The 12,451-nt window shown below is 35.8% G+C and overlaps 2 protein-coding genes across 6 annotated transcripts in view; both read right to left on the reverse strand.

The window, feature by feature from the left end:
• Window positions 1-398: 398 nt before the first annotated feature.
• Window positions 399-2,060, reverse strand: il17c (interleukin 17c). The gene is made up of 3 exons (XM_051135893.1): window positions 1,997-2,060; window positions 1,618-1,865; window positions 399-1,108 (listed from the first exon to the last, which is right to left on the reverse strand). Exons 1-3 carry the CDS (start codon window positions 2,000-2,002, stop codon window positions 877-879), a joined length of 486 nt encoding a protein of 161 aa, XP_050991850.1. The 5' UTR covers window positions 2,003-2,060; the 3' UTR covers window positions 399-876.
• Window positions 2,061-4,469: 2,409 nt separating this feature from the next.
• Window positions 4,470-12,451, reverse strand: part of zc3h18 (zinc finger CCCH-type containing 18) — a 36,591-nt gene continuing 28,609 nt past the window's right edge. The window contains exons 13-19 of one of the 5 annotated variants that reach the window (XM_051135881.1): window positions 11,529-11,840; window positions 8,452-8,568; window positions 7,888-8,084; window positions 6,441-6,631; window positions 6,256-6,355; window positions 5,981-6,077; window positions 4,470-5,558 (exon numbers count right to left, since the gene is read on the reverse strand). In XM_051135881.1, the coding sequence (XP_050991838.1) occupies window positions 5,333-5,558; window positions 5,981-6,077; window positions 6,256-6,355; window positions 6,441-6,631; window positions 7,888-8,084; window positions 8,452-8,568; window positions 11,529-11,840 (1,240 nt within the window). In that variant the 3' untranslated portion in view covers window positions 4,470-5,332. The remainder of the gene's footprint in view (window positions 5,559-5,980; window positions 6,078-6,255; window positions 6,356-6,440; window positions 6,632-7,887; window positions 8,085-8,451; window positions 8,569-11,528; window positions 11,841-12,451) is intronic. The other 4 variants (XM_051135883.1, XM_051135882.1, XM_051135880.1 and 1 more) reach the window with 4 other exon arrangements.

The raw sequence follows: 12,451 nt of genomic DNA on the forward strand, positions 1-12,451 counted from the left end.
AGATAGTAAAAATATTTCACAATATTACTGCTGTATTTTGGATCAAATAAATGCAGGCTTGGTGAGCAGAAGAGACTTCTTTAAAACCATCTTACTGTTTAAAAACCTTTGATTGGAAGTGTATATTACTGAGTCAATACTTCTGCATAAAGCCACTAAAACAAATGGTACTGTAATTTATACATATTTTAATTTGACTAATTTATTCGTTGTTTTTGTTTTTTTTTTTTTTTTTTTTTTGCAAAACAGTAATTAGAATAATGATTCATTCATTCATTCATTCATTCATTCATTCTGTGGTGAAAATGTGTTTGAAATTTAGGTACACAGGAACTTACAGATATATGGACAAATGAATAAGTAAAAATTAATATAGACTTTATTTTATTATTATTTTTTTTTACACATTACGAACATAATACCATTTGGACAAAATGCAAAGTACAGGACCAAAAAACATTCTAACACATTATATCGTTATCACTGAAACAAACTTATAACCATTCCTGTCACTGACAGAACTGAATTTCACGCCTGATTCAAACAAGGACATGTAGGCGTGAGATCAAATGTTCACATATTTGCATAATGTACATAAAATGTAAATAAATAGTAAATAAGTTATTAACATATAAATAAATAAAGCCTAAATACATTAGTGTTTTACAATAATACAAATATATCTTCCTTTCAAGAAAGATTTTGTGGTTTGCAATCTTAAAAAATAAACCATGTGACACATGCAACCTTTCAGCTTATACATATAAGCATATCAAACAATGTAAGTACCTTATCAAAAATTGCATTTTAAAACAAACACGACATGGTACATGAGACACGTCTCTACAGTTTTGGTCTGTATAGTATGATGCTCTCTTATTGGAGAGGAACTGCACAGGTACAGCCTACAGCCACCGACACAAGTTCATACTTTAAAGAGTATTTTTTCGGGTCAGACGGGCAAGGAACCTTCTTGAGGAATAAACGAGTTTCGTACACAGGCACGGAGTTGTAGGTCCTATTTTCAACCCCGTTAATGATGCAGCCATCGCACAAACACTCTGCTTCTTCGTATTTTGATGGGAACATGTCTTGAACTTCCACAGTTCTGAAAACACAACAGATAACGTTACATTAGTCATGTAGCAAGTCGCTAAAACTGGTTAAATATATAAAAGCCTACATTTACACCGTTTTATGATGCCTCATAATGCTCTCATCAGGCTTGGTTCTGAAGGGTTTTCCCCATTCTTTTTTTATTTTTATTTTTTTTTTATTTGTAAATTGCAATATTTCGAACTTTCTTTTGAAGTAAAAATAAAAAAGTACGACTGTGAATTCGTATATGAGGCAACTACGCAGCGCATGATGCGCTGAAAATGACGTAATTGAAAAAACAACAACAACAAATATTAAACCATTTATGAACGTATGTATCAAATAAAATATATTAGAACGTCACTGCAAATAGTCAAACATTCCATTCTGGAATTATACGAAAGTTCGATTACGTCATCAGCAATGCTTCATTATAGGGCAAATGTGCTGCTGAGCTTTTTGCAAGGTTCTGATTTCTATGGTATTGTTGAAATGCGTGATTTAGAGAGCTATATCTACCTTTTCCGCCAGGGGGACAGTGAGCGATCTTTAAGGTCTGAAGAAGACCGAACGTAATCCCCACAGGAGTTCGCAGTATGATGAACGGGCTGAAGACGCATGTGTCTGTGTGCATGATAAGCCTGAAGTAGCTTGTTGTGAATCTTGCTGAACCCATGTTCACATTCACTGAAACATCCCAAATTCTTTGCTTTCACGATGTTCTCCGACAGGAAGAAGAAAACTATTCCAAGAAACAGCGCTGGAGACTGTAAGATAAAAAATGAACCGATAAATAGAGTGCAAAAACTATTTTTTTATAAATCATACATTTTATAGATTCATATATATGAATTACTTTTTAAAATATTTAAGTACATAAAACATTTTTTCCACTCACCCGCATAATTTATTCAAGTTGTTTTATCAACACTCCGTTGACCCGCGGTAAGGCTTATGTTTAGCTAGTGCTTAGGTTGTGTGAGGCCGAATTTATAGGCTACCTGTCGTATCCATCATCAGGGAAAATCCGAGTCTATGAGGAAATAGTAATAAATATTTACTTCCGTGCTTCCTCTTTCAAATGAAGCGCTACATACACAAGAGCATTATACTACAGGCTACATGGAAAAAAAACTTCACTTTTTTTTATCTTTTCATTATCAATAAGTGTGTAAAACTGTCAACCCTAATGAAATCCTGTGTCAAATTGTTTTTTCAGAAGCATAGGATGTGACATCTGAATGGGAAATTGCAAGTTTATCCTTTTGTATAAACAGTAATCTATTTTTCCTCATTTTCAAATAAACAGTAAAAGATTTAATTGATTAAATGCAGTGCTTGAGTCATTAATACTGGTATATTGCGATATTTTTTGATAGGAAATGGGAGATGTAAGTCCCCTAGTTAATAGCTTGATTAATTTTAAAGAGAAGTGTTGCAAGACAACCCCTAGATGTATTACTTACACAAAACATTCACCAAACATACCCTGCATTTCATTAAGACTAAATCAAACAACATTATTTAACATGAAGAGGTATCACTGATATTCTGCTTCAGATGGAGAAAATTCCCCTTTCTTCAAGCATTTTGTGACCTTTTCAAATCCCTGGAAGTGTGAACGTGGAGATAAATTGTGGGAGCCCCCTGGATGTTTTGGACATGACAAAAGAGCCCTCAATAACAGGTCATTCATTAACTAAAATGATATCAGTTTTGGCTGCCTGTGGGGTTGCCATCACGGGACAAGACCAAGTGAAATTTCCCAACATCATCAGATCAGCCAATTTGAAAAACATCTCCCCAGGAGTCCCCTAAGCTTTGTGCATAAATTCTATACATTCTACAGAGAATGTGAAACTGAGGATTCATTTCACTCACATGCTGACAGAAATTGTAAGTATCAGCATATTATATATATTAATGCTGTCAAACGATTAATCGCAATTAATCATGTACAAAACAAAAGTTTCACATAATATATGTGTACGGTGCATTATTATGTATATATTTAAAAAAAAAAAAAAGTTGTTTATACATTAAAAATATTTTTAAATAAATATATACATGGAAAAAATATATTTTTCATAATATATTTTTTGTGTGTGTATATATTTATACATAATAAATATACACACATATATTAGGTAAACAAAACACTTCTTTTGGATGCGATTAATCACAATTAATCATTTAACACATTAGGGCTGTCAAGCAATTAATCATGATTAATAGAATCCAAAATAAAAGGTTGTTTATATATAGGTGTATATTTAAAATGTATATATAAATACATATAAGTGTATATATTTTAAAAATATTTATGTGTACATACATTTATGATTTATATTATATATACATCTTTTATGTATAAACAACATTTTTGTTATATATATATATATATATATATATATATATATATATACACACACACACATACATATATATACATAATAAATATGCACAGTATTCACGCATATATAATTTTTTCAAATGTGATTAATCGCTTGACAGCCCTAATATGTTTTAAAATTTAAAGTATCATTCATAGTAGACTGCACATTTACACTAAAATTTATTAATGAACCATTTTTTAAATACTAAACCTATTTTTATACAAAAACCAAATAGTTTAAAGTCAACAGCGTTTAGTATTATATTCAGCTGCACTGACACTAAATCGGATGAGCACTAACTACAATTCATCACAGCTTAACCATTTCAAATGACTTACGAAAGAATGTGGGTGTATCACAGTAGAGCAATAACGATTATTTAACTCCTACAACTTATGACGTATTAAAGTACAAAGGAAGATGAAGAATGTTCCAACCATGTCAATAAATGATCTCACTAATTTGCTGCTTGTATTGATTCAAAGCTACAGAAGCCGGATAACAGGTGCAACAAACAGTGTGATCAGACACAAACCAGTGATCAGTGTTGCCAAAACCTCGGTTTTCTCCCAGAATAGGGCTACTTTAACAACTTTGCACAGGTTGTTTTTCATGGCCGTGGGTTGAAGGTGATATTTAGCCCCTGGAATGTGGGGACAGCTAAAAAAAAAAAAAAAAAAAAAAAAAAAAAAGAAAACAATACAAACCATCACAGAAATAGTATATTCTGGAACAGAATTCCATTAGGATTTAGTGGTTTTAACAAGCCACCGATAGAAGGTAATCAATTACCAGTAGAAACTCACAGGGACCCTTACAGTTTCCATTAAAACCAATGCAAATCTCATTATAATCAGTAAAACCATTACAAATTTTGTTTGTTCTAGTTAAACCATTAAAAATAGTTTTTTTTTCAGCAGGGTTTTTGCCATCTAAAACGCTCGTTTTGAATAGTAGGTGTTGCTGTGAACACCTGGCAACCCTGCCAATGAAGAATATGTACACATGCTCTGCATCAGACCTTCATATGTGCACAGATGGAAAAGTATTTCATTAAATACAGGAATCACTTCAACAGATTTATCATCTTTATCAAAATAGTTTATTTAGAAGCTTTTTTCTGTCACAAAAAGCAAGACGGAATTATTCCTTATCTCCGGGTGTCCCCATTTGCAGCCTCTCACACGTTCAACTAAAAATGAGGGACAAATAAAACGCAGGTTCTCACTTGAAAAGCTAGGGGAAACAATGCAGAATCTTAAAAAAGCAATACTTCACATCACTGTCATTGGTTCTCTAGAATGCAACAGGTATTCTGTCACCTGACTTTGTAGTTGCACATTGTGAAAAACAGTAAATGCTAAACACGTGGTGGCGGATAGACAAAGTCATTGGTTAAGGTGGACTTTCCTAACTGTATGGTTATGAAAAGGCAGACTGAGCAGGACCAACGTGAAATGCATCCAGGCTGGTCCAAACAGATGAAGCATCTGTCATACCACATAAAATAACAGGAGTGGGGATAAAGCAACTAGGATATATGAGCGGCAGGATGAAGAGCAAAAATGTGCGCTGAATGTACAGTTTTTATCTTTGAGACACTACAGTAAAGATTCCATCTTCCTGCGAAAACAAACATGAAGTGAACGGGCCACTTCTCAACATTGATATAAAATCTAAACAACCTCTCTCTGAGGGCAAAACAAGCAGAAATGTAACGGCGGTCTCTTTTCCCAAGGACATGAGCCCTTAGAGTTCAGAACGGCGACCATTTGCCCATTTCTGGCAAACACTGGGCGTCGAGAAGCAGATGTCCCAGAAATTAGATAACGCCAGGTTTATTTCCCAGGGATTTTGGCCCTTTTGCGGGCTATGGCGTCTTCAACAGCCTTTAATTGTTTCAGCAGCTCCTCGCGGCGAGAAAGAGTGCTGCTCGGCTTGCCCGAGCCCGAACTGGAAGCGGAGCCGGAACCGGATCCAGCCCCGGGAGCAGGTGGTTTACCTGCAGACACAGCAGCAGGAGCTTTCCCAGAAGATTTGGGTGGTGGAGATAAAGGACGCTTCCTGAGGAGAAAAAATATAAAGAAATGAGTAAGGGATATTTTTAACTCTCTATGCTTAGTCACACAAAGATAAAGCTTTTTGTTATAAAACACCTTGTTGCATGTAAAAAGGGAACTAAAGTTGAACAAACATGGGGATTTTTATTTACTTTTTTTCTTTTTTTTTTTTTTTAAATAAAAGCTAGATTAATAATAAATCTACTCACAATCACTGCTCAAGAGATATATGTACGTGTTATACATACAAACGGACCAAATAAAAGTCAATTAATAGTTAATCTCAACTCTTAACTCTTAATTAAATTTACAAATGTAACTTCATTCAAACTTTTCCTTACATGTTAACATATCAATTGACAACTGGAAATCACCACATATTTGAAGGGATATTCAGAAAGTGTGACTGAAAAGAAAGTGACGGACCTTTCTCCTTGTGGTGGCATGGGTCGAGGACCCTGGCCTTTGGGCCGCTCCATTCTAGGAGACAGCGGGGGGCGACCGGGGATCCTCCTGTCACGACCTACGGAGATACCAAGAGAGAAATACATGAGAGCGAATATCGCTATTAGACACGCATCTGATCGAACTTCCGGACATCCTTTGAGGAAAGATCTTAACCACAACCGTATCTGTTCAGATATCACATTTTTGGAGGGGTTTTCTAATGGACAGTTAATGTACAGTGTCGTGTTGTTTACCTCTGTCAGGCGAAAGCGCCATCCTCTTATTGAGAGGCGAAGGGGGTCGCTCTTTATCGGCAGGAAAGTACCTTTTCCTATTGCCCCTGTCGGTTTGCTGCTAACCAAAGAGGAATTAAGAAGTCAACCAACCATCATAGACTTCTGCGCAGCTACATGAACGTATCGACACCTTCCCCATTTACCTTGTTGAGCAGGGTGAGTTTAATGTCCTTGTGAGAGCCGTATCCTCCTGGAGGACCCATAGGAGGCGGGTGCATGGGGTGACCTCGGTTCCCGGATCTAGGCATGCCAGAGCCGGTCTTGGGGGGGAGACCGGAGGGGTCCACTCGCTTTCGCTCATCTTTGAAAGGCTCGTCTTTCTTTGGTGGTTTTCCTTTAAGGCACACCAAACAAAACAGCAGTGTTATTTCAGTATTATTTATATGCTATTAAATATTTTAAATGTTATTTTTATATTTTCAGTTTTCATAGTTTTTTAGTAATTTTTATGTGCTATTATTATTATTATTATTTTTTATTTACAGTTTTAGCTTGGCAGCCATTTCAGTTTTTCATGTAATATTTATTTTTTTCACTGAAGTTTCATTTCAGTTAATGATTTTTACTTTTACTTTTAGTTTACAATAACACTACTCACAAAACAGTATTAGTAAAAATATATTGCAATCAGTTTTATTTTTTTCCCAAATTCCACTTAATTTTTTTCCAAATTCCATTTTTTTAGTTTTAATTTTTTTGAATTCCTTTAATTTTTCCAGACTGTTTTTTAATGGTTAAATTAAAAAATATTCATCAAAAAGCTCATCTAATTAATTGAAATAATGAAACTTACACAAATTACACAAAAATCAATTTTTAAGGCCCTATTAAATACAGTTCATTTTTTCCTCAATCTCAATTTTATTTGTACCAAATTCTGTTTTCCATTAATTTTCTTGCTTCTATTTTAATAATTTCATTACATTTTAATAATCAAAAGCATCTCTTAATAACTGATTTGATATTTTTAAAAAAATATTCATTATTGTTATTATATTTATTTCTTTTTCTCAGGAAAAACTGTGTTGTGTATTAAGACTTTTCCCTTAAATATTACTTAAAAAATAATGTTTTAATAATAATTGTATTAGTAGTAGTACTACCATTACATTCAGTAATATATCTCTGTCACCGTTTCTTCAAGTTAAACCGAACTTTTTTTTTTTGACGGCTTGCTGTGAAGACCTTTAAATTTGTTTGTATATAATGTGACGATAGTTTTTCTCAAAAGAAATGGTAAAATGCTCATGATGTGACTCTCAGAGCAGTTCTACAGATTATGTTTATGTATTCATGTACTCCTATACTGAGGCTAAAACAGCTTCTGTAGTAAAAGAAAACGCATATCAGCGCCATTCGTTCACACAGAGACACACAAGATTCATATTCACAATATTCACAGACACTAGTCCATACCCCATTTTGATTTAATGACACTAACCTACTTTTTATTTATTTATCCCAAATTTGGCAAGTTCTGTATCCTTCCGCATTATACAGAGAATTACATTTTTATGACTGGATTCTGCGTTTTACACATTGTGGAAATCATAGCGACCTAATTAATGGCTTGTGCCAAGGCCACAGTACCTCTTTCTTTGTTGGGGCCCCTGTCTCGTGGAGGGCCCCTTTCCTTGCGGGCATGGCCTGGTGTGGGTGATCTGGAGCTGGCCGAGGACACAGGGCTGGCCAGGTCAGCGTACATGTCATCAGAGTCGGCGCTCCTGACTGAGCTACTGCTGGAGGAGGCGGATGAGACAGACGACACGCTACTGACCGACAGAGACCTGTGAAACCACAGACAATCTGTGACACCATGATATTTGCATTTGATCTTTTTAATTAAAGGGACAGTTCACCTAAAAATGTAAATTCTGTTAATTATTCACCCTCCTGTTGTTCCAAACCCGTAAGACCTTCGTTCGTCTATTTCTATTTCTGGTACCTTTCTGGACACTGTACGTGGTAGAACCCTTGCTGTCTACGAAGAGTCAGAGAGCTCTCGGATTTCATCAAAAATATCTTAATTTGTGTTCCAAAGATGAACGAAGGACTAGCGGGTTTGGAACTAAGCCAGAATTTAATTTTTGGGTGAACTATCACTTTAAGAGAACAGGATTTTTTCCTGTACTGTCTCTGTATCGCATCACAAACCTAGACTTGTGGGACCCGGAACGGGACCGGGAGAGCGAGGCGGAGGAGGAATGGGATCTTGAGCGTGAGCTGGAGCCAGAATAACTGCTGCCACTTACACTGCCACTCACTGTTCGCCTGGCGGAAAAACAGATAGGAAGAGAAAAACAGAAACAATCAAATGTTGGTCACTCAATTGAGATAAAACTTGTGCATTTCAAGAATGAACAAGTCTTTTGAACCAACTGTTTTAATGAATTAGTGCTGATTTTATTAATTAATTACTCATGAATTCTAGGTTATGTTCAGTCTGATGAATCTTTCATTGAATGAACTCACTGAATCCATCTGAACAGTTACTGAATCATTGAATCTGATAATGAAGCTTCAAAGGTTCATTCAGAAAACAAAGCATTTCTGTACTCATTACAAACTGCACAAAGTGAAAAATCCAAAGCAAAGGGAAGAACAAACAAAGCATCCATGTCACACCTGATGATGTTCTTCTGCGTCACACCACGGAAGGTTCCTCTTTGACAATAACAACTGTGGACACTACATCATAAATTTTCAACGGAAGTCAGTTCTCCTAATTTAAAAGAATCTACAGGTCACTACAGTACATCACTGCAAACTTCCAAAAATTTCTATTTCAAAGAAACTTGTTCATTTACACTTTTATCAATGATTATGGGTTCCAGAAAAATAGCAGAACAAATGTTTTCAACATTGATAAGAAATGTTTCAGCATGTGACAAGTGACACCGAAGACTGGAGTAATGGCTGCTGATTTTCAGCTTTGCCACCACATAAATTATGTTTTAAACAAAATTTTAAAACAAAAATTGCAAACTGTAATATTACACACTTTTTAGATTTTTAATATCAGATAAATGCAGCCTTAGGTCAAAAAAAAAAAAAGTGAAAAATGAACATTACATGCCTTGAGAGCCGAGTGAAGAGAAAGTACAGGCAGCTGGCCCTCGATCAGAAAAAATCTGAACACTTACAGTCAAAGCACAGACCCAAATTCTTGCCAATGGAAATGATCGAGTGTTCCCGTTCTTTCTTAACTTTATATTTATAAAAATATATATTGTTATAAAAATAAATTGTTAATCATGAATAATGCTTCAAAATGTTGCAGTTTGTTAAGGAACATGTTTTTTTGTTTTTTTCAATTTTCTCCATTTTTGACTGATGGAGAATAAGCAAAAGAAATCTTGTAGATATTGCTGGTTAATAACCATCTAACAGCCACCCACAATACAACCGCAGAGCAGAAACAAAGTTTTGCATGGGCAAGCACCAGCCACACTGCCTTAAAGAAAAAAAAAAAAAAAAAAAAAAAAGCCAAACTAATATTTACTTATTGATATTAATATGAGATATAAAGGTTTGTCTGTATCAGATGTGCTCCTAAATGCCAACAACATCTGGCCAAATGCAATTACATAACATGACAGTTGTGACAACTTTCATTAGTCCACAGAAGGGTCTTTGTCCTGAAGCTTTAGAACAAGCGGGACAAGAGATTTTCCTAAACACCCACACAGGGTATTCCACATCCAGAGTGAAACTTCACTCTCACTGCTACAGATCACAGAACTGTCACATGCTGCTTCCCTGTGCTGAAAAGCGCCCTTCTAGACACTCACTCTCTCTCACACAAAGGCACACAGACAGAATGCTGGTCACTGGGTAATGGTTCATATGCAAATACACAGAAACACAAATGTCAAAAAAACAACCGCAAAAAACAAAACAAAAACATAAGCATACTTTCAAGCCACAAACAAAATCTCCAGATCTTACGGTGATGCAATCCTTAACCTTAAAGAAAAATTCTTCTATTTACTACTAACCCTCACATCATTCCAAATGTCTTTGACATTTAATTCCATGTAAAACAAAGTGATTAAATCAACAAATAAATAGACAAAAACGAAAGTAGTCTGATGCCAAGCTCCAAAAAGAAAACTAATAAAAATAAATATTACTTTAATAATATTTTAAAACAATTAACGTATTATGAATTAAAAATGAAAATATATAAAGTATAGATTTATGTTCTATATTTCAAACTTTGCATAATAGACTGAATTCAAGAAAATAAAGACATATTAAGTCATTGTTTACTGAAAATGACACTAGCAGAAACAAATTTTCTTTTTTTTATTATTTGGCATTTTGCCTTTATTCTGACAGGACAGATCAGAAGTTACAGGAAGCGAACTGGGAGAGAAAGAGATGGGGGGGCAGGCTCGGGAAAGGTCCTCGAGTTGGGATTCGAACACGGGACGTCTGGAGCGCAACGGCGCTGTATGTCGGCGCACTGCCCACAAGGCTATCGGCGCCAACACAAATAATTTTCAAACAGGCAAACTCTCATTAATTACTCACCCTTATGTTGTTCCAAACCCGTAAGATCTTGGTTCATCTTCGGAACACAAATTAAGATATTTTGATAAAATCTAAGAGCTTTCTGACCCTTCATAGACAGCAATGCAACTGACACATTCAAGGCCCAGAAAGGTGGTAAGGACATTGTTAAAATAGTCCATGTGACATCAGTGGTTCAACTGTAATTTTATGAAGCTATGAGAATAAGTTTTGTGCGCAAAGAAAACAAAAACAACAACTTTACTCAACAATTTCTTCTCTTTTGTCAGTCTTACTACCGTTCTAGACCTCGAACGAGTTGTGTTTCCATCTATGCAGGGTCAAAGCTCTCTGATCTGATCAAAAATGTCTTCACTTGTGTTCTGAAAATGAACAAAGGTCTTACGGGTTTGGAATGAAATGAGGGTGAGCAATTAATGACAGAATTTTTATTTTTGGGTGAACTATCCCTTTAAAAAGACTACTATAACTACACTATTATTTTGTTGTTTGATATTTTAGAACTTGACAACCCTAGTCCTCGTCAACTGTTGAATTTTACAAAAGAAAGAAATGTGAAAAAGTTTGGCACAACATGAGGAAATTTCATTTTATGGGTAAACAATCCATGTAAATGACTGTGACCAACAACCAAGCAAAGAGATAAACAGATAAACAGATAGTCAGTGGCAGAATGAACAAGTAAGATGCTGTACCTGCGAGGTGGGTTGTTCTGTTGACGTTCTTTCTTGCGTCCTTCTCTCATGTTGGGTGGTTCTCTCGGCTCTCTCGGCTCTCTGGGCTCTCTGGGTTCTCTAGGCTCTCTGGGCTCTCTGGGCTCTCTTGGCTCTCTTGGCTCTCTGGGTCCAGGAGGTCTTCCAGCTGGACGGGGGTTGGGGGGCTTTCCCGCCTCAGGGATTGGCTTGGGTGGTTTACCTGGCTGTTCAGGTAATGAGGGACTGGGCATCATTTTAGGGGGTCCTTTCTCCCTGCGAGGAGGGGGCAGTGCACCAGGCTTCAATGGGGGGCTGAATGAAAATATGCATTTTCACGTGCATGCAGTGAGTAAATGAGAAGAGCAGTATGGACAACTATAGCTAGAAAAAGACAAAACACTAATTGATATAGACCAGTAAGCTGCCGAACAAAAGTCTGGGGTTGGTAAGATTTTTTTTAAAGGATTCATTCACTTATTTGTCCCCATTTCATTTCTTCAGTCGAAAATAAATTAAAATTTTTGAGGAAAACATTCCAGGTTTTTCTCCATATAGTGGACTTCAGTGGGAGTCATCAGGTTGAAGGTCCAAAATGCAGCTTCTACACAATCCTAGATGTGGAATTAAGGTCTTATCTAGTGAAACGATTGGCCATTTTCTAAACAAAAAAAAATAAAAAGGTATATACTTTTTACCTACAAATGCTCATCTTGCACGGTGACCCACGTTGGAAAGGTCAAGCATGGTTATTTCTTTGTCTGTGTACTCCGGTTCAAAAAAGGTAGGGTGGGGCAGAAAACTCCATCTCATTTTCTCCTCAAACGTCAAAATCGTCTGACATCATTGTTTTAACTTTTTTGTACAGGTCATGTACTTTGTATGCAGGTTTACTTTATAAACACTGGGTCGGTACCTCCGTCTAT

The sequence above is a fragment of the Labeo rohita genome, chromosome 18 (assembly GCF_022985175.1).
Source record: "Labeo rohita strain BAU-BD-2019 chromosome 18, IGBB_LRoh.1.0, whole genome shotgun sequence".
Lineage (NCBI taxonomy): Eukaryota > Metazoa > Chordata > Actinopteri > Cypriniformes > Cyprinidae > Labeo > Labeo rohita.

Coding starts and splice junctions, on each gene's coding strand:
- il17c (XM_051135893.1), bottom strand. Junction 1,109..1,617: donor CTGTCCCCCTGGCGGAAAAG/GTAGATATAGCT, acceptor TTGTGTTTTCAG/AACTGTGGAAGTTCAAGACA.